The sequence below is a fragment of the Hypomesus transpacificus genome, chromosome 9, assembly GCF_021917145.1.
Source record: "Hypomesus transpacificus isolate Combined female chromosome 9, fHypTra1, whole genome shotgun sequence".
In the NCBI taxonomy this organism is placed as follows: Eukaryota; Metazoa; Chordata; class Actinopteri; order Osmeriformes; family Osmeridae; genus Hypomesus; species Hypomesus transpacificus.
The window spans coordinates 3,510,954-3,533,459 of record NC_061068.1 but is presented as its reverse complement, the minus strand read 5'-3'; the positions used below and the strand labels follow the sequence as shown (position 1 = coordinate 3,533,459).

Sequence of the window (22,506 nt, the reverse complement as noted above, 5' to 3'; positions counted from 1 at the left end):
CCCTCCGCACCCCTCCCCTCCACACCTTCCCCTCCACACCCCTCCGCACCCCTCCCCTCCACACCTTCCCCTCCTCACTCCTCCACAGCCCTCCGCACCCCTCCCCTCCACACCTTCCCCTCCACACCCCTCCGCACCCCTCCCCTCCACACCTTCCCCTCCTCACCCCTCCACACCCCTCCGCACCCCTCCCCTCCACACCTTCCCCTCCACACCCCTCCGCACCCCTCCCCTCCACACCTTCCCCTCCTCACCCCTCCACACCCCTCCGCACCCCTCCCCTCCACACCTTCCCCTCCTCACCCCTCTGCACCCCTCCGCACCCCTCCCCTCCACACCTTCCCCTCCACACCCCTCCACACCCCTCCCCTCCACACCTTCCCCTCCACACCCCTCCGCACCCCTCCCCTCCACACCTTCCCCTCCACACCCCTCCGCACCCCTCCCCTCCACACCTTCCCCTCCACACCCCTCCGCACCCCTCCCCTCCACACCTTCCCCTCCTCACCCCTCTGCACCCCTCCGCACCCCTCCCCTCTGCACCCCTCCCCTCCACACCTTCCCCTCCACACCCCTCCTCACCCCTCTGCACCCCTCCGCACCCTTCCCCTCCACACCCCTCCGCACCCCTCCGCACCCCTCTGCACCCCTCCCCTCCACACCCCTCCGCACCCCTCCGCACCCCTCTGAACCCCTCCCCTCCACACCCCTCCCCCCACCGTCCTCCTTCTGGCATGTTCTCTCAGTCATGGCTTCTCTTCCTGTCTAGCTGTCTACTGTGTCTCTTGGTAAATCATTAGGACACAGTAAGTTCTCTATGTGTAAGATCTTTGTTGACGCGCAGGGATTGTTTTAAACTTGAGTTCCATGTGAGCCATTTGTGAGGAGGCAGCCTAGTTGAATAAAATCTCTAAACCAGTGTATTGATAAAGTATGTACAGTGTACTAACAATTTCTGTGCCTCTGAGCGATGCAGTGAAGGCGTATTACACGTGAATATACATGAAGCTATTTATACTAGTGTTGCATGCATCTCCTGATATCAAGCCTCTCAAACCATCTCTTCCTCCATCTTTGTTTTCCTCATCTGTACGTGTTTTGATTGGTGGTGGGGTGGTTCCTGGGGCCTTGTGATTGGCTAACTGTACCCCGGGTTCTCTTTGGCAGGGAGAGTATGTGTCCTGCCTCCTGTCTCTGCTTCGCCAGATGACAGACGTCCACTTCCAGCACCTGCTGGACAACTTCCAGAGCAAAGAGGAGCTCAAGGTTAACCGGCTCACACACACACACACACACTCACACACACTAAGCCACACACGCTCTTGACGCGCGCACACATGCACACATTCACACTTGCCCACCCATAAACTCACTAACACACACTCTCACGAACTCACACACACACTCATGCACACAAACACACACACGCATGAAAGCACACACACACCTGCTGGGAACCAACCCTTCTACGCCCTCTCCCACTCTACATAGGGTTATCAAACCCAGGGCTGTTTGTTTTAACACCCAGGGCATGCCAAGTCTGAGCCGCCACCCCCCCCCCCCTCCCCTCTCCTGCACCCGCGCTCTGCGCCCCTCCTCGTCTCTCCTGACGTCCTTACGCCCCTCCTCGTCTCTCCTGACGTCCTCACGCCCCTCCTCTCTCCTGACGTCCTCACGGCCCTCCTCCTCTCTCCTGACGTCCTCACGCCCCTCCTCCTGACATCTTCATGCCCCTCCTCCTCTCTCCTGACGTCCTCACGCCCCTCCTCGTCTCTCCTGACGTCCTCACACCCCTCCTCGTCTCTCCTGACGTCCTCACGCCCCTCCTCCTCTCTCCTGACGTCCTCACGCCCCTCCTCCTCTCTCCTGACGTCCTCACGCCCCTCCTCGTCTCTCCTGACGTCCTCACACCCCTCCTCGTCTCTCCTCATGTCCTCACGCCCCTCCTCTCTCCTGACGTCCTCACGCCCCTCCTCGTCTCTCCTGACGTCCTCACGCCCCTCCTCGTCTCTCCTGACGTCCTCACGCCCCTCCTCGTCTCTCGTGACGTCCTCACGGCCCTCCACGTCTCTCCTGACGTCCTCACGCCCCTCCACGTCTCTCCTGACGTCCTCACGCCCCTCCACGTCTCTCCTGACGTCCTCAGGCCCCTCCTCTCTCCTGACGTCCTCACGCCCCTCCTCGTCTCTCCTGACGTCCTCACGCCCCTCGTCTCTCCTGACGTCCTCACGCCCCTCCTCGTCTCTCCTGACGTCCTCACGCCCCTCGTCTCTCCTGACGTCCTCACGCCCCTCGTCTCTCCTGACGTCCTCACGCCCCTCCTCGTCTCTCCTGACGTCCTCACGCCCCTCCTCTCTCCTGACGTCCTCACGCCCCTCCTCGTCTCTCCTGACGTCCTCACGGCCCTCCTCCTCTCTCCTGACGTCCTCACGCCCCTCCTCGTCTCTCCTGACGTCCTCACGCCCATCCTCGTCCCTCCTGACGTCCTCACGCCCCTCCTCTCTCCTGACGTCCTTACGCCCCTCCTCTCTCCTGACGTCCTCACGCCCCTCCTCGTCTCTCCTGACGTCCTCACGCCCCTCCTCGTCTCTCCTGACGTCCTCACGCCCCTCCTCCTCTCTCCTGACGTCCTCACGCCCCTCCTCCTCTCTCCTGACGTCCTCACGCCCCTCCTCGTCTCTCCTGACGTCCTCACGCCCCTCCTCGTCTCTCCACAGGAGTTCCTGCTGAAGATCCTGTGTGTGTTCAGAAACCTGATGAAGATCAGCATCTTCCCCCGAGACTGGAACGTGATGAGGCTGCTCACCAGCAAGTATGTCCACCACTCCTGTTTTGTTTTGTTCTGTCCTGTTCTGTTCTGCTGTGTACCATTCTGTCCTATTCTGTCCTGTTCTGTCCTGTTCTGCTGTGTTTCATTCTGTCCTGTTCTCGCTTGTTCTGTCCTGTTCTGTTCTGCTGTGTTCCGTTCTGTCCTGTTCTGTCCTGTTCTGCTGTGTTCCGCTCTGTCCTGTTCTGTCCTGTTCTGCTGTGTTCCGTTCTGTCCTGTTCTGTCCTGTTCTATTCTGTTTTGTTCTATTGTAGTCTTGTCCATTCTATTCTATTGTGTTCTATAACATTCTGTGATGTTCTGTTCTGCTGTGCTCTATTCCTTTCTACTCTTGTTTCCGTTGCCTCCCATCCTCTAACCCTCTCTGTTCCTACAAAAAAAGCAATATGACAGTATGACAGTATGACAGACCGAAGAACACAAAATCTATTCAAGTCATGCCAAAACCACTCAAAAGCTTCAACATTTATCTTTGCTAACATACGTTGTTCCTGCGTCTGTGTGTGCTGTCTGTGTGTGTTCTGCGTGTGTGTTCTGCGTGTGTGTGTGTAGCATTATCGTGACGACGGCACAGTATCTCTCCCCTGCCCTGCATAAGAACTTCACGGAGGCCGACTTTGACTTCAAGGTGCGTGACTTTGACGGAGGGTGACACACGGCTGGCGTGCGGGCGGGCACAGCTCTCTCTGCAGGCACAAGCCCCGCCCTGCAGCTTCTCTCCACCTATCAGCCGAGGCAGTACAGAACCCTGCAGCTCGCCAGCCAGCACTCTCTAATCCAGCCCTAATGAGGCCTCCCCCTCTCTCTCTCCCCCTCTGTCTCTCTCTGCCTCTCTCTCCCCGTCTCTCTCTTTGCCCCTCTCTCTCTCTCTCTCTGTCTCTCTCTGCCTCTCTCTCTCTCCCTCTCTCTCTCTCTGCCTCTCCCTCTCTCTCTCTGTGTCTCTCTGCCTCTCTGCCTCTCTCTATTTCTGCCTCTCTCTTTCTCTCTGTCTCTGCATATCTATCTCTTTCTGTCTCTCTCTTTTCTCTCTGCCTCCCTCTGTCTGTCTCCCTCCCTCTCTCTCTGTCTCTCCCTTAAGCACACACCTTGCACACACACATTCACGCGAACAAAACAAACACACACACACACACACATAATATCGCACACACACTCCACAGGCTGTCAGACAGATGGCTGTGCTTGCCAGAAAGATTGCCCTATGAAGGATAAATGACATGAATAATGAAACAAGGTTGTCGGAGAGGTGGAGGGAGGAGGGTGGAGGAGAGGTGGAGGGAGGGAGGAGAACGGAAAGATTGATCTACTGGGAGGAGGGATCTACCGCAATCTATTATTATTTATTGCTCGTTAACTGGTGGGCATGAACAGTATATGTGACATCAAGTGTGTGTGTGTCCAGGTATGGAACTCGTACTTCAGTCTAGCGGTTCTGTACATCAACCAGCCCAGTCTGCAGCTAGAGACTCTCACTGCTGCCAAGAACAAGAAGGTGTTGGACAAGTAAGACACACACACACACACACACACACATAAACACACACACACACACATACACATACTGCATGCTTTGCTCCATCATAGCAGGTTCCTCCAAGGCTGTGTACAGCAGCAGATGAATGATCCAACCTGGGCGACTGCTGGCACAGTTCTATCTGCCACCAAGACGGCATACACACACCAACACACACCATGTATCTGAGGAACGTGTGGAACGTGTCTGAGGAAGATGTGGAACACGTGTCTGAAGAATATGAGGAACATGTGGAACATGTATCTGTGGAACGTGTCTGAGGAACATGTGGAACATGTGTCTGAAGAATATGAGGAACATGTGGAACATGTATCTGTGGAACATGTCTGAGGAACATGTGTCTGGCCCTAGCAGGTCTACTGTGTGGTTCCTGTATCTCCAGGAGTGAGATCTGGTTCAGATGAGTGGATCATGCTGCGTGTTGAAGGGCTCACTCTGTCTCGTGTGCCACGCCTGTACATGTTTAAAACCCCTCAGAACACATTAGCTGGATGAGTGTGTGTGTGTGTGAGTGTCTTTTGGTGTGCTTACGCGTGTATGAGCCTTTAGGTGTGTGTGTGTGTCTGATTTTTTTGGACGTGTGCATGCACGTGTGAGTCTTCTGGTGTGTGTGTGTGTGTCCTGGGCTGGCAGGGGGGTCTTACTCACACACCCCTCCTGCTGGGGCCAATCCAGGCAATAATCCTCACACGCACAAATCTCAGATTACCTTCAGTAACGTAGCCGCAGGGATTATTTATTTTTCAAGGGAGCACGCACACATCTCCCTCCCCTAGCTCCCTCTTCCTTGTTTATCTTCCTGGAATCTGCATGCTTCAAGGCCGCTATCTGGCTGTGGACTGCAGTGTTGTGAACCGACCGCGCCGAGTATGTCATGTGAAATCAATGCCTTCATGTACACAAAAGGGTTCACAAACTGTATATACGCTCCGTACCCAGAGGTATACACGCAAACAAAAATAGAAAGACGATAGTGTGCTGCATTCATAGTAGACCAGACACTGAAGAACACTCTTCATGTCCGTAAGGTTCCAGATAAAGCCCTATAGAAACCCAAACAACTACTGAGCGACCAGTCCCCCCAAAATGATGAAGACATTGAACATCTCGCGATAATGAAGAAAAGAAAAAGGCAAGCCATTACAATCCACTGGTTCTGAGCTAGACAAAGCACCTGGAACGAGAAGGGGTATTTATTTAGATGTTTGTTTGTATTTTGGCTTGCTGGAACGTGACTTGAGGTGCCACACATTGTGATTTAGTCCTCAAGACTAACAAGACTTTGTAATCCCCTTCATCGCCCTCCAGGCAAAGTGTGTGTGTGTTCCATCATTAATGCATGTGTTCTTGTCACCTGCAGGTACGGTGACATGAGAGTGATGATGGCCTACGAGCTGTTTAGCATGTGGCAGAATCTTGGTGAGAACTACAACTCCCTACATGCCCCACACACTGACTCTTGACTGTTGAAGGAAAAAAAAAGAAAAAAAGAACTGCTGCTGTGACCTTAAAACCATGAAGAAATTAAGATTATAAAATGCCTAAGGCCTTTCTGTCCTTTTTATGATTTAATGTAGCCAGCGCTAGCCTAAGAAAAAAAACATATATATATATATACAGTGCCCTCCAAAAGTATTGGAACAGTGAGGCCAATTCCTTTATTTTTGCTGTAGACTGAAAACATTTGGGCTTGACATCAAACGATGAATGTGAAACCAGAGATCAACGTTTCAGCTTTTATTTCCAGGTATTTACATCAGGATCTGATGCACAAATTAGAAAATATCACCTTTTTGTTCGAACCCACCCATTTGTCACGTGAGCAAAAGTATTGGAACATGTGACTGACAGGTGTGTTTTGTTGCCCAGGTGTGTCCTATTACATACATTATTCAATCAATAAATACCACTGAATGTCTACACTCAGGTTCAGATTGGGTAAGATAGGTTTTGTCTATGCAGACTGTATTCAGAGGTGAAAACAACATGAAAACCAGAGCGCTGTCTTTGGGTGAAAAACAAGCAATTGTGAGTCTTAGAGAAGATGGAAAATCAATCAGAGCCATTGCAGAAACATTGGCCATAGCCATTACAACCATTTGGAATGTCCTGAAGAAGAAGAAAACTACTGGTGTACTAAGTAACAGACGTCGAACAGGTAGACCAAGGAAAACATCAGCAGTTGATGACAGAAACATTGTGAGAGCTGTAAAGAAAGACCTAAAACAACTGTTAGTGAGATCAGCAACAACCTCCAGATGGCAGGAGTGAAGGTATCACTATCTACTGTTCGCAGAAGACTTCATGAACAAAAGTACAAGGGCTACACCAGAAGATGCAAACCACTCATTAGCAAGAAGAATAGGAAGGCCAGGCTGGAATTTGCCAAAAAGTACAGAGATGAACCTCAAAAATTCTGGGACAAAGTTTTATGGACTGATGAGACAAAGATTAACTTTTACCAAAGTGATGGAAAGGCTAAAGTTTGGAGAAAGAAAGGAACTGCTCATGATCCCAAACACACAAGCTCATCTGTGAAACACGGTGGAGGTAATGTCATGGCTTGGGCTTGCATGGCTTCTTCTGGGACGGGCTCATTAATCTTCATTGAGGATGTAACACATGATGGCAGCAGCAAAATGAACTCGGAAGTCTACAGAAACATTTTGTCTGCCAATTTAAGGAAAGATGCAACCAAACTGATTGGCAGAGCCTTCATCATGCAGCAAGATAACGACCCAAAACACACTGCCAAAACAACAAAGGAGTTCATCAGGGGCAAGAAATGGAAGGTATTAGACTGGCCAAGTCAATCTCCAGACTTAAACCCTATAGAGCATGCATTTTACCTGCTTAAGAGGAGACTGAAGGGAGGAACCCCACAAAACAAACAACAACTGAAAGAGGTTGCAGTGAAAGCCTGGGAAAGCATCAAAAAGGAAGAATGCAAAAGTTTGGTGACGTCAATGGGTCACAGACTTGCTGCAGTTATTGAAAGCAAAGGATTTGCAACTAAATATTAAGTCTTATTCACTTAAATATGTTTTAAGTATATCTGTTCCAATACTTTTGATCACATGACAAATGGGTGGATTCAAACAAAATGTGATATTTTCTTAGTTGTGCATCAGATCCTGATGTAAATACCTGGAAATAAAAGCTGAAACGTTGATCTCTGGTCTCACGTTCATTATTTGATGTCAAGCCCAAATGTTTTCAGTCTACAGCAAAAATAAAGGAATTCGCCTCACTGTTCCAATACTTTTGGAGGGCACTGTATATATATATATGCATGTACTGTATGTGTGTGTCTCAATATTGCAGCACTACTGCCATCAATAGGCTGCAAGAATTCTTACAAAACAGAGAGAAATCCTGTGACAAATAAACAGCCTTTACACTTTTGTGTTTCACCAAGTAAATATACAGGAGACATACACTATATAAGCAATGAAGTCCACACGTGTGGTCTGAAACGGGGCTTTGCGATTGGTTGCAGGTGAGAACAAGATCCACTTCATCCCAGGCATGATTGGCCCGTTCCTGGGGGTGACCCTGGTGCCCCAGGGGGAGGTCAGGAACATCATGATCCCCATCTTCCACGACATGATGGACTGGGAGCAGAGGAAGAACGGCAACTTCAAACAGGTCGGGGGTCGAGGTTCAGGGATGCTGTCATGTGGGAGTCAGATGGCTGAGCGGTGAGGGAGTCGGGCTAGTAACCAGAAGGTTACCGGATCGATTCCCCGCCGTGCCAAATGACGTTGTGTCCTTGGGCAAGGCACTTCACCCTACTTGCCTCGGGGGGAATGTCCCTGTACTTACTGTAAGTCGCTCTGGATAAGAGCAACTGCCAAATGACTAAATGTAAAATGTAATGTAATGTGGTTGTACGTGACTGTGATAGCAACTTCAGACAGGTCGGGGTTCAGGGGTTAAGAACTAGTGGGTCAGAGATTAAAAGGGTGTAAGCTCTGTCTACAGCAGTACTGCCAGGCTGGAAGAAGTGTGTCATGAAGAAAAGAGGCTGAACACAGGTCAAGGGGTCAGCTGGTGACTGTGAATTACTCTCCAAGCCTTTCATCTTAGACTGGGGTGTAACCTGTCTGAATGCTGTCTGCTTGCATTCTGAAAACGACACATCATTTGTGGCAGTTAGTTTTGTATTCAGGTGGTTGGTCGGTCAATCATAGTTGACTTGAAACCTGTTCTCTAAAAGAGACCCTTTTGTGTGCGTGTGCATGTGCGTGTGTGTGTGTGTGTGCGTGTGCACCAGGTGGAGGCAGAGCTGATAGACAAGTTGGACAGCCTGGTTTCTGAGGGGAAAGGAGATGAGAACTACCGAGAGCTCTTCAGCCTGCTGTAAGTGAAGGACAAGGACAGCTGATGCTAATACACTAACACACACACACACGTCCTCCTTAACACACACACACACCCATGTTCTTGCTGACACACACACTAAAACACACACACATGTCCTCCTTAACACACACACTCACACACAAACATACACACTTTCTCACTCTCACACACAGACACATTCTCTCTCACACATACCTGCTCCTATTCCTACGTTTCCCTCTACATCAGTTGAGCTATGCGGCTTGAGTTTGTCTGTGTCCTCCTAACTCCTGTTATAACTGGGACTGTTGTCTCTGCTTTCTGCTGCGGGATTAGCACCCAGCTCTTTGGGCCCTACCCCAGGTAAGATAACGTTCTGCTTTCTGTCTCTCTCTTTCTCTGGCAAGCGCTACTAACTTTGGACAGCCTCAGATTAAACGGTTGTACTTTTGCCGGGACATTTGCATTTATATGGTTGAGATAATGTGGGAAGAGATCACGAGTTTAAGGTTGTGTGTGTGTGTGTGTACCTCCCAGCCTGCTGGAGAAGATTGAACAGGAGACGTGGAGAGAGACAGGCATTTCCTTCGTTACCTCGGTTACCAGACTGATGGAGCGACTTCTGGACTACAGGTAGGTAAAGGACTACAAGTCTGGTACAAGCAGAGACTGGCTACGTCACCTCTATGTCACCTGCAGTCTCAGTACCTTACATCTGTCAATCTAATGAACCTATCAGTGAACTTAGTTGACCTTTTGAAAGTTAGAGAACAGGAGGCTTAAGGATGTATGACCCCTGTATACAAGGCCAACTGCAGTCCATTTACAATAACTAAACCATTCTTAATCTGCTCCCAGCTTCTCTAAAATGAAGATGTTTAGTCAGTTAAATAAAGAAGTCTAACCTGTGCCTGTCTTGTCTGCCTCACACAGGGACTGCATGAAAGGAGACGAGACGGAGAACAAGAAGGTCGGCTGCACCGTCAACCTCCTGGTGAGAGCCACACCAGACGCCTCTGTGCTCGCTGTCTCTCTCTGCGTGTCTCTCTCTGCGTGTCTCTCCTGTCTGGGCTGACGTGTTTGAGCTGCTCCTGTTTGTGCTTGTGTAGAACTTCTACAAGTCAGAGATCAACAAGGAGGAGATGTACATCCGCTACATCCACAAGCTGTGTGACATGCACCTGCAAGCGGAGAACTACACAGGTACAACACACACACACACAGACACACACACACACGTACACACACACGTATACACATTTACATTTATGCATTTAGCAGACACTTTTATCCAAAGTGACTTCCAAGAGAGAGCTTTATAAAAGAGCATAGGTCACTGATCATAACAACGAGGTAGTCCCAAACATTGCAACCAGCCAAAACATGAAGCATACACTGTGAAAAAACTAAACAAGTGCCAAAAGGGAAGACCCATAAGAGCATGCAGTTATACAATTTACAAATACATACATACGCACACACATATTTGCACCCGTAATAGCAGCTTGTGTGTGTGCGTGCAGAGGCTGCCTTCACCCTGCTGCTGTTCTGGGAGCTGCTGCACTGGGAGGAGCGTCCACTCAGGGAGTTCCTCCACTACCCCGCCCAGAGCGAGTGGCACCGCAAGGAGGGTCTGTGCCGCAAGGTCGTCCACTACTTCAACAAGGGCAAGGTGAGCTTGAGGTTGAGTGACGAGCAGCTTAACGGACAGGTTAGTCCCTGTCTCCTTTCTACGCACCAACTCGTCACACCGAGATACATCATATGTGACATGGATGACTAAACTGAGGTTTATGTGTGTGTTTTGTGTGCATCTCTGTGTGCGTGTGCATCTGTGTGTGTGTGTGTGTGTTGTCCTCAGTGTTGGGAGTATGGGATCCCCCTGTGTAGGGAGCTGGCCTTTCAGTATGAGACTCTGTATGACTACCAGAGCCTGAGCTGGATCCGGGTAAGCAGTAGACCAGAACACCCTCCAGTCTCCTGTCCAGCGTTCAGTATGATAATACACTACAGTATCTATGTAGTCTACTCGGCTGTAATCCACTGTACTGTCCTCCTCTTCCTGTGTGGTGTTGGGTAGAAAATGGAGGCAGCGTACTACGACAATATCATGGAGCAGCAGCGTCTGGAGCCGGAGTTCTTCAGGGTGGGCTTCTACGGACGCAAGTTCCCCTTCTTCCTCAGGGTGAGTGTCGTCTCCTACTGCGTCTGTCCCCAAACACGCCTCAGACGTGCCTCAGACACGCCTCAGACACGCCTCAGACACGCCTCAGACACGCCTCAGACACGCCTCTGACACCCCTCAGACACCCCTCAGACACGCCTCAGACACGCCTCAGACACTCCCCAGACACGTCTCAGACACGCCTCTGACACCCCTCAGACACGCCTCAGACACCCCTCAGACACGCCTCAGACACGCCTCAGACACCTCAGACACTCCCCAGACACGTCTCAGACACGCCTCTGACACCCCTCAGACACGCCTCAGACACGCCTCAGACACGTCTCTGACACCCCTCAGACACGCCTCAGACACGCCTCAGACACGTCTCAGACACGTCTCAGACACGCCTCAGAAACGTCTCACACACCTCAGACACTCCCCAGACACGTCTCAGACACGCCTCAGACACGCCTCAGACACGTCTCACACACGCCTCAGACACCCTCAGACACGCCTCAGACACTCCTCAGACACACCTCAGACACACCCTGAGAAGGCTCTTATGCTACTGGGACTGTAAAACAGAAAACTAGTCCAGATTCTTTCCGGTTTCCGAGGTTTGTTTTGGTGGTTTACGGATTACGGATGTTGAGTTAGTGAGCCTTAGAGGAGATGTTCTGTGTCTGAACTGGTTCCATCTGGGGGGGGGGTTCTCCTGACAGAACAAGGAGTTTGTCTGCCGGGGTCACGATTACGAGAGACTGGAGGCCTTCCAGCAAAGGATGCTGGGAGAATTCCCACAAGCCATTGCCATGCAGCATCCCAACCAGCCGGATGAAGCCATCTTACAGTGCGATGCTCAGTGTATCCTCGCCAAAGTGTTAGAGTTTGTGTGTGTGTGTTAGAGTGTATGTGTGTGTTTAGTCCACTTATGTGTGAGTGGCTTGTATGAGGACAGATTGTCTTGTTATTGGGGTGTGTGTGTGTGTGTGTATGTATGTGTGTGTGTTCCTTAACGACCCCCCTCCAGACCTCCAGATATATGCGGTGACGCCGGTACCGGAGAGCGTGAACGTTCTCCAGATGGACCGCGTCCCCGATCGGATCAAGAGCTTCTACCGGGTCAACAACGTGCGCCGCTTCCGTTACGACCGGCCCTTCCACAAGGGCTCCAAGGACAGGGAGAACGAGTTCAAGGTCGGACGACCTTCTGGCACATTCTCTCCCCTCACGCTCTTCTGTCCTGCTGAACGTTTCTCATCTAGTCAGGATCTGGGGTTCCCAAAAGTTAGGATCGGCGTATAGCTAATGATTGCAGGACCCCCGCAATGCAACCATCCCTCATTCTGTCCAGTGCATCATCAACATAGACTTCCTAATGCGGTGAAGCTGCTGACTCGTGGTGATGTGGGCAGCAGGTGAGTGTTCTGTGTGCGGGTTGGCTGTTGCGTCACCTGTGGACCTTCTCTTTACAGAGCTTGTGGATTGAGAGGACCACCCTCATCCTGACCCACCCCCTGCCCGGAATCTCCCGCTGGTTCCAGGTGGAGAAGAGAGAACTGGTGGGGATCCGTTTCTGTGTCCGATACTTTTTTTGACCTTTATTTAACCAGGCAGAATCATAAAGAAGTCATTCTATACAATTACAACAGAGAAGACATCAAAGTCACATATTGTCGTGTTTCATCATGTGTCAAGCGAATCGCTCATTCCGTCTCGGGCTCCCTCCAGCAAACCAAACACACGTCAGAGACAGGTGCTGAGGTGCGTGTGGTTCCCTCTCCTCCCCCGTCCCCAGGTGGAGGTGAGTCCCCTGGAGAACGCCATCTACGTGGTGGAGAACAAGAACCACGAGCTGCGCACGCTCATCAGCCAGTACCAGCACAAGCAGCTCCATGGCAACATCAACCTGCTCAGCATGTGTCTGAACGGGGTCATCGACGCCGCCGTCAACGGAGGCATCGCCCGCTACCAGGAAGTGAGGAGGGCGAGGGGGGGATTGTGGGATACTGGAGCTGGACGCTGCTTTACGGAGTCGTTAAAATAGCTCAGACAAGTAGAGCAGACCTAGGAAGTGTGTGAACATGTAGTCATTTAGCAGACGCTCTTATCCAGAGAGACTTACAGGAAGTACAGGGACATTCCCCCTGAGGCAAGTAGGGTGAAGTGACTTGCCCTAGGACACGACATAATTTGGCACAGCCGGGAATCGAACCAGCGACCCATTGATTACTAGCCTGTTGTGATGTGTATTTGGACCGTATTTGAGGATGAAGGGAGGCTGTGTGTTAGGGTGAAGGGTGTGTGTGAGGTATAATCTCTTACTCAGTGTTGTGGTTGTCTGGTTGTCTAGGCGTTCTTTGATAAGGAGTACATCTCCAGTCATCCTGAGGATACAGAGAAGATCACCCAGCTGAAGGACCTGATGCAGGAGCAGGTCAGACACCTTCTCTTCTCCTCCACACCTGCACTTACGTCCTCCTGTCTTTAAGGACACGTTATCCATTTACACCAAGTAGGATTAAAACCTGTGTCGGCTTCAAAACCTCACAAGGCGGTTTGTGTCCAGACTTTTTCTCCTCGCACACAAACACCATCCTCTCTGTGCATGTGTGTAGGTTCATATCCTGGGAGTGGGCCTGGCTGTTCATGAGAAGCTGGTGCACCCAGAAATGCGTCCCCTGCACAAGAAGCTGATAGATCAGTTCCAGGTCATGAGGAGCAGCCTGTTCCACGTGAGTGTTGGATGAAGAGCTCTCACTCTCTCTTTCTCTCTGTCTCTCTCTCTCTCCCCCTCTCTCACTCTCTCTTTCTCTCTGTCTCTCTCTCTCCCCCTCTCTCACTCTCTCTTTCTCTCTGTCTCTCTCTCTCTCCCCCTCTCTCACTCTCTCTTTCTCTCTGTCTCTCTCTCTCTCACTCTCTCTTTCTCTCTGTCTCTCTCTCTCTCCCCCTCTCTCACTCTCTCTTTCTCTCTGTCTCTCTCTCTCTCACTCTCTCTTTCTCTCTGTATCTGTCTCTCTCTCTCTCTCTCTCTCTCACTCTCTCTTTCTCTCTGTATCTGTCTCTCTCTCTCTCTCTCTCTCTCTCTCTCTCTCTCTCACTCTTTCTCTCTGTCTCTGTCTCTGTCTCTCTCTCTCTCTCTCTCTCACTCTCTCTTTCTCTCTGTATCTGTCTCTCTCTGTATCTGTCTCTCTCTCACACTCTCTCTTTCTCTCTGTATCTGTCTCTCTCTCTCCCCATCTCTCTCTCTCACTCACTCTTCCTTTCTCTCATATATTCAGCACAGAGTATCTTTCTGAAATGTGAATAAGCCAAAAAGTAAAAAGTATTACTCTTCTAGACTCAGATTCAGAGTGTTCAGAGTCCTGTTGTCTGGAGAAAGAGTGTTGAGCAGTAAGAGAGAGTGGAGTCGAGAAAGAGTTGATGTGTGTGTGTGTGTGTGTGTGTGGTGTGTGTGTGTGTGTGTGTGTGTGTGTGTGTGTGTGTGTGTGGTGTGTGTGTGTGTGTGTGTGGTGTCCAGGGTCTGCCAGGTGTGGACAAGCCCGGCCCAGGCAGCAGCACTCCCAGAGGCATCCTGGCCTCCCACAGCCCCCTCAGCCCAGAGAGCTTGAAACTCATGCACAGGCACAGGTCGGTCACACACACACATGCATACCACACACACACACATGCATACCACACACACACGCTCTGACATGATCACTCATACCACACACACACACATGCATACCACACACATACACATGCAAACCACACACACACACATGCATACCACACACACACGCTCTGACATGATCACTCATACCACACACACACACATTCATACCACACACACACACAACACACACATGCATACCACACAACACACACATGCATACCACACACACACACAACACACACATGCATGCTAAAGTTGTTGTTGATTCCCTTGCTGTAGTTCACCCCCCACCCCACCACACCCCACCACACCACACCCCACCCCACCACACCCCACCACACCACACCACACCACACCACCCCCCACCACCCCCCACCCCACCACACCCCACCACACCCCACCACCCCCCACCACACCACACCCCACCACACCACCCCCCACCACCCCCCACCCCACCACACCCCACCCCACCACACCACCCCCCACCACCCCCCACCCCACCACACCCCACCACACCCCACCACACCCCACCCCACCACCCCCCACCACACCACCCCCCACCACCCCCCACCACACCCCACCACACCACACCCCACCACACCCCACCACACCACACCCCACCACACCCCACCACACCCCACCACACCACACCCCACCACACCCCACCACACCCCACCACACCACACCACACCCCACCACACCCCGCCACACCACACCACACCACACCCCACCACACCCCACCACACCCCACCACACCCCACCACACCACACCCCACCACACCCCACCACACCCCACCCACACACACCCTAAAACTGCTCACATTTGTCACTCCTCTCCATTCCTCTCTTCCTCACTTACCTCGCTTCACTTTTTCTGTCAAAATCTGTTCTCTCACTCTCCCTCCATCCTCTCTCTCTCTTCTCTCCCTTCAACATTCATCATGGTGTTTGTGTTGTCTCTCACCCCATCTTCACTGCTCACCGTCTTCCCTTCACCCCCTCCCCCCCCCCCCTCCCCTGGCCTGCCTCACTCTCTGGTTGTGTTCCTCCCTCCCTTCTGTCACACCCAACCACCCCCCTCCCCCCCCCCCCCCCCCCCACCCTCCCCCCTTCCCTTGTGTGGCCCACCCCCTCCCTCCCTCCTCCTATCAGCCTGCTGGCTTCAGTGCGTCAGTCGTCCTCCTCTCTGTCGTCCCACTCTTCCAGTGAAACGGGGAACCTGCTCATCCTGACCGACGGCCTGGTGCTGGAGCACCCCGAGGACTTCTACCGCATGCAGGTACCTCCCCTGACCCCTGACCCCTGACCCCTGAGCCCAGAGCCCTGAGCCCAGAGCCCTGACACCGTCCCTGACACTATCACTGACACCTTCCCCGCCTCCTTATCGAGGGCTGACCTCCTAACCTGTCGCTTCTCGTCCTCCTCCAGCCCAGCCCCTCCTCCTCCAGCCTGAGCTCCACCCACTCGGCCCCGTCACAGATGATAAACTCCGCCCCCTCCTGCATCAGAGGTAAGGACCGGTGGAGGAGCTGTCACACATACTCACATACACGCACGGACGCTGTTTTCCTTTCCTCTCTCTCCCTTTCTGTCTCTCTCTCTCTCCGCCTCTCTCTCTCCCCCCTCCCCCTCTCCCTCCCCCCCTTTCCCTTCCTCTCTCCCTCCCTCCTCTCTCTCCCCCTCCCCCTCTCCCTCCCCCCCTCTCCCTTCTTCTCTCCAGGGTTCTCACCCTGTCCCCCTGTGCTCCTCCTCCAGTAGGCTCTCCGTCTCTCCCTGATAAATTCCGCCACAACCGGGAGATGCTCATGCTGCTGCCTCCCCACCGGGACAGACCCAGCAGCGCCATGTACCCCAACATCACCGAGAACGGACAGGTGGAGACACACACACACACACACACAGACACAGACACACACTCACACACACAGACACACAGACACACACTCACACACACACACAGACACACACTCACACACACACACACACACAGACACACACTCACACACACAGACACACACACACACACAGACACACACACACACACACACTCACACACACACACAGACACACACAAACACACAGACACAGACACACACTCAACATCACTGACAATGGACAGCTAGGGCCATATACACACACACATTCCACTTTTAATTATATTTCTATATTTCATCAGCCAACCAATTTCCAGCGGGCGTTGTTCCACCAGGTGATTGGTCCATGCAAGCCGTGCAGCGACCCCAATCTATCAGTGGCAGAGAAAGGTGAGCTTCCACATCATCTTCATCATCTTCACCTTCGTCCTTTAGCTGGTCTCACAGCAGAAGACATCGTGGAGACTAACTGTACCCATGTGCTAATCATCTCCCTCCCACCCTCTCTCCCCCCCCCCCTCTCTCTCTCCTCACTCCAGTCCTGACCACGCCCAGCAGCTGGAGTCTGGACAGCGGCACCAGGGAGGCCCTCCCCTTCCTGTCGGCCCACGTGGGCAGTGTCCTGGCCCCCCCGGTCCCCCCTCGCAGCCTGCCCCCTGGTGAGCCAGCGTGACAGCCCCCTCTAGTGGTGGCGCTGGGACACCACACCCTGGGTGTCAGAGACCAGCCCACAGTCTGCTGCTGATAGGGATGACCTGCTACCTGACTACATCCTGGTCCCAGGCCTGCTGGGACTCTTTCTATGGTGTCTCAAACAGGGTGTGTGTGTGTGTGGGCTGGCCTGGGAGCACAGTAGACAGTTGGTAGGTAACCAGGCCTACCAACCAGACCAGCTGAACCAGTCGAAACGATCTCCAAGTCTTCTTCCGTTCCAAAGAGAGATGAGGGTTTGCAGCCTGTGTAGTTCTGATGGTTGTTCTTTTGGTTCGTCTCCTCAACCCGGCTGCAGTGAATCCACAGTGTGTTGCAGCTGTGACCATGGGGCTGTCAAATCCTGTCATTGTGTGTGTGTGTGTGTGCTTTCATGTTGACGTGATTCTACAGTATTGTGTGCATGTGCTTTCATGTGTGTGTGTGTTTGCGGTTGTGTGTCTGTTTGCGCACGTGTCTGTGTATGTATGCGTGTACATGCATACGTGTGCAAGCGTGCGTGGGTCTGTCGGATAAATGTTCTAAACGGTGTTCTGAGGGAGGTGATTAGCAGGGGTGAACATGGTGTGTGTGTGTGTGTCTTCTCCCTCTTAGATACAGCGTGCCCTCTGCCCTCAATGTCTTAGATGTCCCCTACCCTCTCGTACCTCCTTGTGTCTCTCCCTCCTCCCCCTCCTCCCTCCTCCCCCCTCCCCTGTCTCTGAGGATAGCCCTGTCCAGAGCTAAGCTTCCTCCCCAGACTCTAGATCTGAGATGGGTCTGAGGAGTGGGAGCAACATGGCGGTCACTGCTCTAAGCTTCCGCCTTCGGCCGCTTGCACCCATCCACGTGCTGCCAGATCTGGTCTGGAGCCTGCAGGGTTTGCTCTGGGCAGGGCATCTACATCAGAGCTCTGAACACAGCAGTTTCTTTCTTTTTCTCTTTCTCGCTCTCTTTCACTCTGTGTGTGTCTCTCTCTTTCTCTCTCTCTGGATGTCTCTCTCCCCGTCTCTCTCTCTTTCTCTCTCTCTCTCTCTCTCTCTCTGGATGTCTCTCTCCCCGTGTCTCTCTCTCTCTCTCTCTCTCTCTCTCTCTCTGGATGTCTCTCGCTCCAACCCGTCTGTCCTGCTGTGTCTTCCCAATAGGACACTTCTCGATGCACTTTGATGCTTTCCACCACCAGATCAGCGACCTCCCTCCAGCTCTCCCTGCGCGCTCCTTAAGAAAGGTACCCTCCTAGTCTCTGCTAGTCAGCCGTCAGCCTGTCTGTCTGCCTGCCTGCCTGTCTGTCTGTCTGTCTGTCTGTCTGTCTGTCTGTCTGTCTCCCTAATGTCCTGTTGGTTCCCATGGTCCCCTCAGTCTACTGGGAGTCTGAGCTTTACAAACATCCCATGACTTTCAAGATAATAAGAGCTGTGTGTGTTTGTGTGTGTGTGTGTGTGTGAGTGAGTAGGAGAGAGAGGTTACGTTTGAGTGTATGTGTGTGTGCTTCCATTTGTCCATTTGCTTCAGTTTGATCATGTCTTTTCTGCCGTCTTTAGGAATGCATCTGTGTGTAACAGCACCCAGTGATAACATCTCTCTCTCCTGCTGCAAGCTAGCCAGCCAGTCAGATTGTCCAACAGTCAGTTAGATAGTCTGTCAGCAGGCAGGCAGTCAGGAAGTACCATAACGTCTTTCTTTTCCCTCTTGTTTTTGCTCTTCCCTCATTCTTTCTCTCATTCCCGCTCTAATTTTCTCTCTCATTCCCCCTCATTCTCTCTCTTTTCTCTATCTATCTCTCTGTGTGTTTCCTCTCTCTCCCCAGTCTCCCCTGCACCCTATACCTGCCTCGCCCACCAGTCCCCAGTCCGTCCTGGATGGCAGTAACTCCACCCTCTCTGGCAGCGCCAGCAGTGGCGTCTCCTCCCTCAGTGAGAGCAACTTCGCCCCCGCCGGCCAATCATCTTCCTCCTGCGAGCCGCCCGTACGCACCGACACCCTAGACTCCGCCCCCAGCAGCCAGACGTGGACCACGGACGGCGAGGACCTGGACTCCCCCTCCCCCTACCTGGCCGTGCGCTACAGCGTGTCCGAGCCCGACGTCCTGGATGGAGCCAAGCTCCCGCCCTGCCGCAGCCTGTCCGCCCCCGGCGGCGTGGCCCCCATCCTGGCCACCGTCCCCCAGGAGGGCCCCCTCCACCTCCACTACCCCCACCCGCCCCTGTACCACCACCACGAGCCCCCCCCGGCCCTGCCCCCCAAGCCCTACCTCAGGGAGGGCTGCATCCCCGAGGAGGACCTGGGCCCTCCGTCCTCGCCGGCACCCCCCAGGCCCATGCCCCGCAAGATCTCCCAGCCCCTCCTGGGGGGCAAGGAGGAGCAGGCCAAGGTGGCGTGGGAGCATGGGGTCAGCAGTGAGGAGTAGGGGGCTCAGGACATGCTCAGGTCAGGGATGGTGCAGCTGGGAGTGAGGGTGGGGAACGTTACCGTCGGGAACGAACTCTAAACTTGTAGGATGTCAACCTGATTCATCTCTGTGGAGATTTACTTTATGAATCTTCCTCACCAATTGCAATTGGAAGGTGGGTTAGGGTTAAGCCGGTAAAAGGGTTAAGTGATAGATTCTGTCCCCCGCTCCCTGCCCCTCTTCCCCATACCCCACCCTGTCCCCTCCAGACCCTCTGGTCCTTCAGATGGGAGGCTCTGAGTTTCCTAACCAGTTGTCATCACTGTGTGTCCCCACTACATGTTCAGGAAGTGTCTTTGTAATGACGTGAGTGTTTCTAAACCAAACTAGTCAGTGATGTCATGTTTCATCTCTAATGATGTCATACTGAACTTCATGTTCATCTTTAGTGTGTCAAAATGAGTCGAGTTGTGATACTCCACTGATACGGTACAGCTACCTTTTGACTCGCCACAGATTCTAGTTGAATCATAGTTCAGGGCCAAAACCGGAGGTCATTGCACAAAGATGATCAGTTAACTGATTGCTGTTTGATTCGCCAGTTAATGATCTGTAGTTTGATAAAGACCTGCAGTCTGCCATCTCAACTGAAGATGCACTTTAGTACAGATGCCCTGCCACCAGAAACTTCCAACTCACTTATTTTTCGATACATAAACTGAGATGGATAAACAATGTGGGTTTGGTTCTGGTTGTAAAGGGCTTTAGATAGATGATCTGCAGGCTACTGGAATGGTGAATTGGTTATTTGATAACTAGATAATGGTTGTGTGTCTGGACTACCACCTGCACAGAGTTAATGGACAGTTGAAAGGAGGAAAGTGTCGAGTCACTGTTGATCAGAGATGTCAGGTTACACTTAAAGTGTAGCTCTTTTTTCCCTTTGTTTCCTCTCCTCACAGAGCAGCGCTTGTTTGGCACAATACTCATATGATCAGCCTGCAGTATTTTTGCTTATCTGGAAAGGCAATATCAGCATGAACCTCTCTTGGGATAAAACTCTTTTTGATGTCAGGGTGATGGAACAAAGATAATATATATATGTGTCTATTTTTTGTGCTGCCAATTTCTTCCAATGTATGATGTACAGTAATGTATGGTAAAGTATTGATATAATATATATGAAGGCAATCCTTGGCAAAGGAGGACAGAGTTGATGAATATGATATGCAAGACACTGGCCTTGAAGCCCACTAGTAACTGTGGAATGCAGGATGTGGTCTCACTGTCTAGTGAAGGGCAGTAGAGAGCCAATTTGAAAATACAAGAAATCAAGAAATAATCATAAAATAGATTATGTTTTGATTTGATGCTTCGCTTCCTGTTTGTTTGTTCCGGGGAAAAGGCCACTGCCATGAATGTGGTTGCTCTCCCTCCTGCTGTCAGGAAGATGAGATGGAGAAGGAGCCTTTTTCTAGCATATGCCTCTCACAGACTGTTGGGGATCTTTCTTTCTGGAAATATCTGCTTTTCTGAAACGGTCTGAAACTTTGAGCTTGTTGAAAAGGTGTTGGTTGTAATCTTAAGTTTCTACACTTTCTGGTTAGGGAGCGACTGTAGCTGTCCACTATTCTTTCCTGTCTGTCTCTCTCTAAATACTGCTCTCTCAATACTGCTCCATCCTTCCTGATTCTGTAGGCTCATCCTCTTCTCTCCTCCTTATTAAGATGGTGAGATGGTGAGAAATTCCTTTTGGAATAATTCCATTTTTATAACTTCTACCAGACCATGTGTTCCCATATGTTCTTGTTGTGTGAAGCAGGGAGTTTTCGGGTGTGTGTCTGGGTCTGTGTGGTCACAGTGTTCAGTCACAGCTTTTCCAACACCATCTCTCTCTCTCTCTCTCTCTCTCTCTCTCTGATGGTGCTCCCTCGCTCTCTGTCAAGATCACCATGTACATTTCTCTGCTCTCTTACAGAAGGAACATACACTGTAAACTTGTACAAATGACCAGGTAGATGCATGCCTCTGTATGAGGGACTTATTTTATTTGTAATTCAACAACTAAAATGATTTTTGGTTTGTTTTCATCCTATGCTAATGTGTAGCGGATAGAGAACATATAACGTCTCATTTATGATATGGTGTATTTATTTAACCACTTATAACACTTGAAATAATGTCAAAGCAATGCCACCCTGTCAGGCTGTCCACGGGCACTCCGCCCCTGTGTGTTTGATGAAGGTGGAAAAAAAGAGGGATTGTAAATTGCATGTACTATGTACCACCCAGGCCTGCTGGACCCCAGTTTAAGGTGCACTTGATTTAACTTTCCTTGCATGAAGACTCTCCATTGAAGGAAGTATTTCCATTGTGCTGTCAGGTACAATCAAGCGCACCTTTTAACTATTCGAGATCCCTTCATGACCCCATGTCTGACTCCAGACTGGCCCGGTGAGATTATTCATATTTAATCATGCCTCTTAACTTTGTCAGCAAAAATATATATTTTAATACCATCTGGAGGCTCCAAACTTGGACCTGCAGTGGACTCCCTCAGGGCCATCTTGAGGTAAGAGGATTAAAAAGGTTTGAGTAAGCAGCTGAGGTCTGATGGGGACTGGAGCAGGTCCCAGCCCAACATGTACTCCCCAGAAGTGGAAAGCACACCTACTATATGCAGAGTGAAGCCACATTTAATAAGAATAAACTATGCAAAGTTCCAGAATTTCATGAACATAAGACATATGTATGTTATCGGTTAAAAATGGGTTTACCAAATGTTTTTACTGAAGTCAGAGTACCTTTTAAAAAATACAAGAATTTGAGTTTTTTTGGTAGATCCACTGCAGTAGCACAGAAGATGTTTGAGGAAGAGAATTCAACTACCCACCCACTACAATGTAAGCTTATGTTTGAAGATACACTGACATTTCTTTTAGGATACTCACTTGTCCCTACTACTCCACTGGTCCATGTGAGGATGAGTCCAGTAGTAAAGCAAGCTGTACATAGCCTGCAGT

The 22,506-nt window shown here is 51.3% G+C and overlaps 1 protein-coding gene across 1 annotated transcript in view; it reads left to right on the top strand.

Moving 5' to 3' along the window:
- The window catches only part of dock3 (dedicator of cytokinesis 3), a 68,699-nt gene extending 47,689 nt beyond the window's left edge, over nt 1-21,010 (top strand). The window contains exons 27-54 of the mRNA XM_047025403.1: nt 1,168-1,266; nt 2,718-2,812; nt 3,380-3,455; nt 4,230-4,330; nt 5,722-5,780; nt 7,861-8,009; nt 8,638-8,723; nt 9,042-9,068; nt 9,243-9,338; nt 9,639-9,699; nt 9,815-9,908; nt 10,229-10,377; nt 10,567-10,653; nt 10,786-10,890; nt 11,595-11,736; nt 11,903-12,069; nt 12,348-12,434; nt 12,671-12,850; nt 13,226-13,309; nt 13,491-13,607; nt 14,393-14,502; nt 15,683-15,809; nt 15,959-16,040; nt 16,286-16,404; nt 16,707-16,794; nt 16,944-17,063; nt 18,240-18,322; nt 18,902-21,010. Of these exons, the coding sequence (XP_046881359.1) occupies nt 1,168-1,266; nt 2,718-2,812; nt 3,380-3,455; nt 4,230-4,330; nt 5,722-5,780; nt 7,861-8,009; nt 8,638-8,723; nt 9,042-9,068; nt 9,243-9,338; nt 9,639-9,699; nt 9,815-9,908; nt 10,229-10,377; nt 10,567-10,653; nt 10,786-10,890; nt 11,595-11,736; nt 11,903-12,069; nt 12,348-12,434; nt 12,671-12,850; nt 13,226-13,309; nt 13,491-13,607; nt 14,393-14,502; nt 15,683-15,809; nt 15,959-16,040; nt 16,286-16,404; nt 16,707-16,794; nt 16,944-17,063; nt 18,240-18,322; nt 18,902-19,501 (3,390 nt within the window). The 3' untranslated portion in view covers nt 19,502-21,010. The remainder of the gene's footprint in view (nt 1-1,167; nt 1,267-2,717; nt 2,813-3,379; nt 3,456-4,229; nt 4,331-5,721; nt 5,781-7,860; nt 8,010-8,637; nt 8,724-9,041; nt 9,069-9,242; nt 9,339-9,638; nt 9,700-9,814; nt 9,909-10,228; nt 10,378-10,566; nt 10,654-10,785; nt 10,891-11,594; nt 11,737-11,902; nt 12,070-12,347; nt 12,435-12,670; nt 12,851-13,225; nt 13,310-13,490; nt 13,608-14,392; nt 14,503-15,682; nt 15,810-15,958; nt 16,041-16,285; nt 16,405-16,706; nt 16,795-16,943; nt 17,064-18,239; nt 18,323-18,901) is intronic.
- Nucleotides 21,011-22,506: the final 1,496 nt, after the last annotated feature.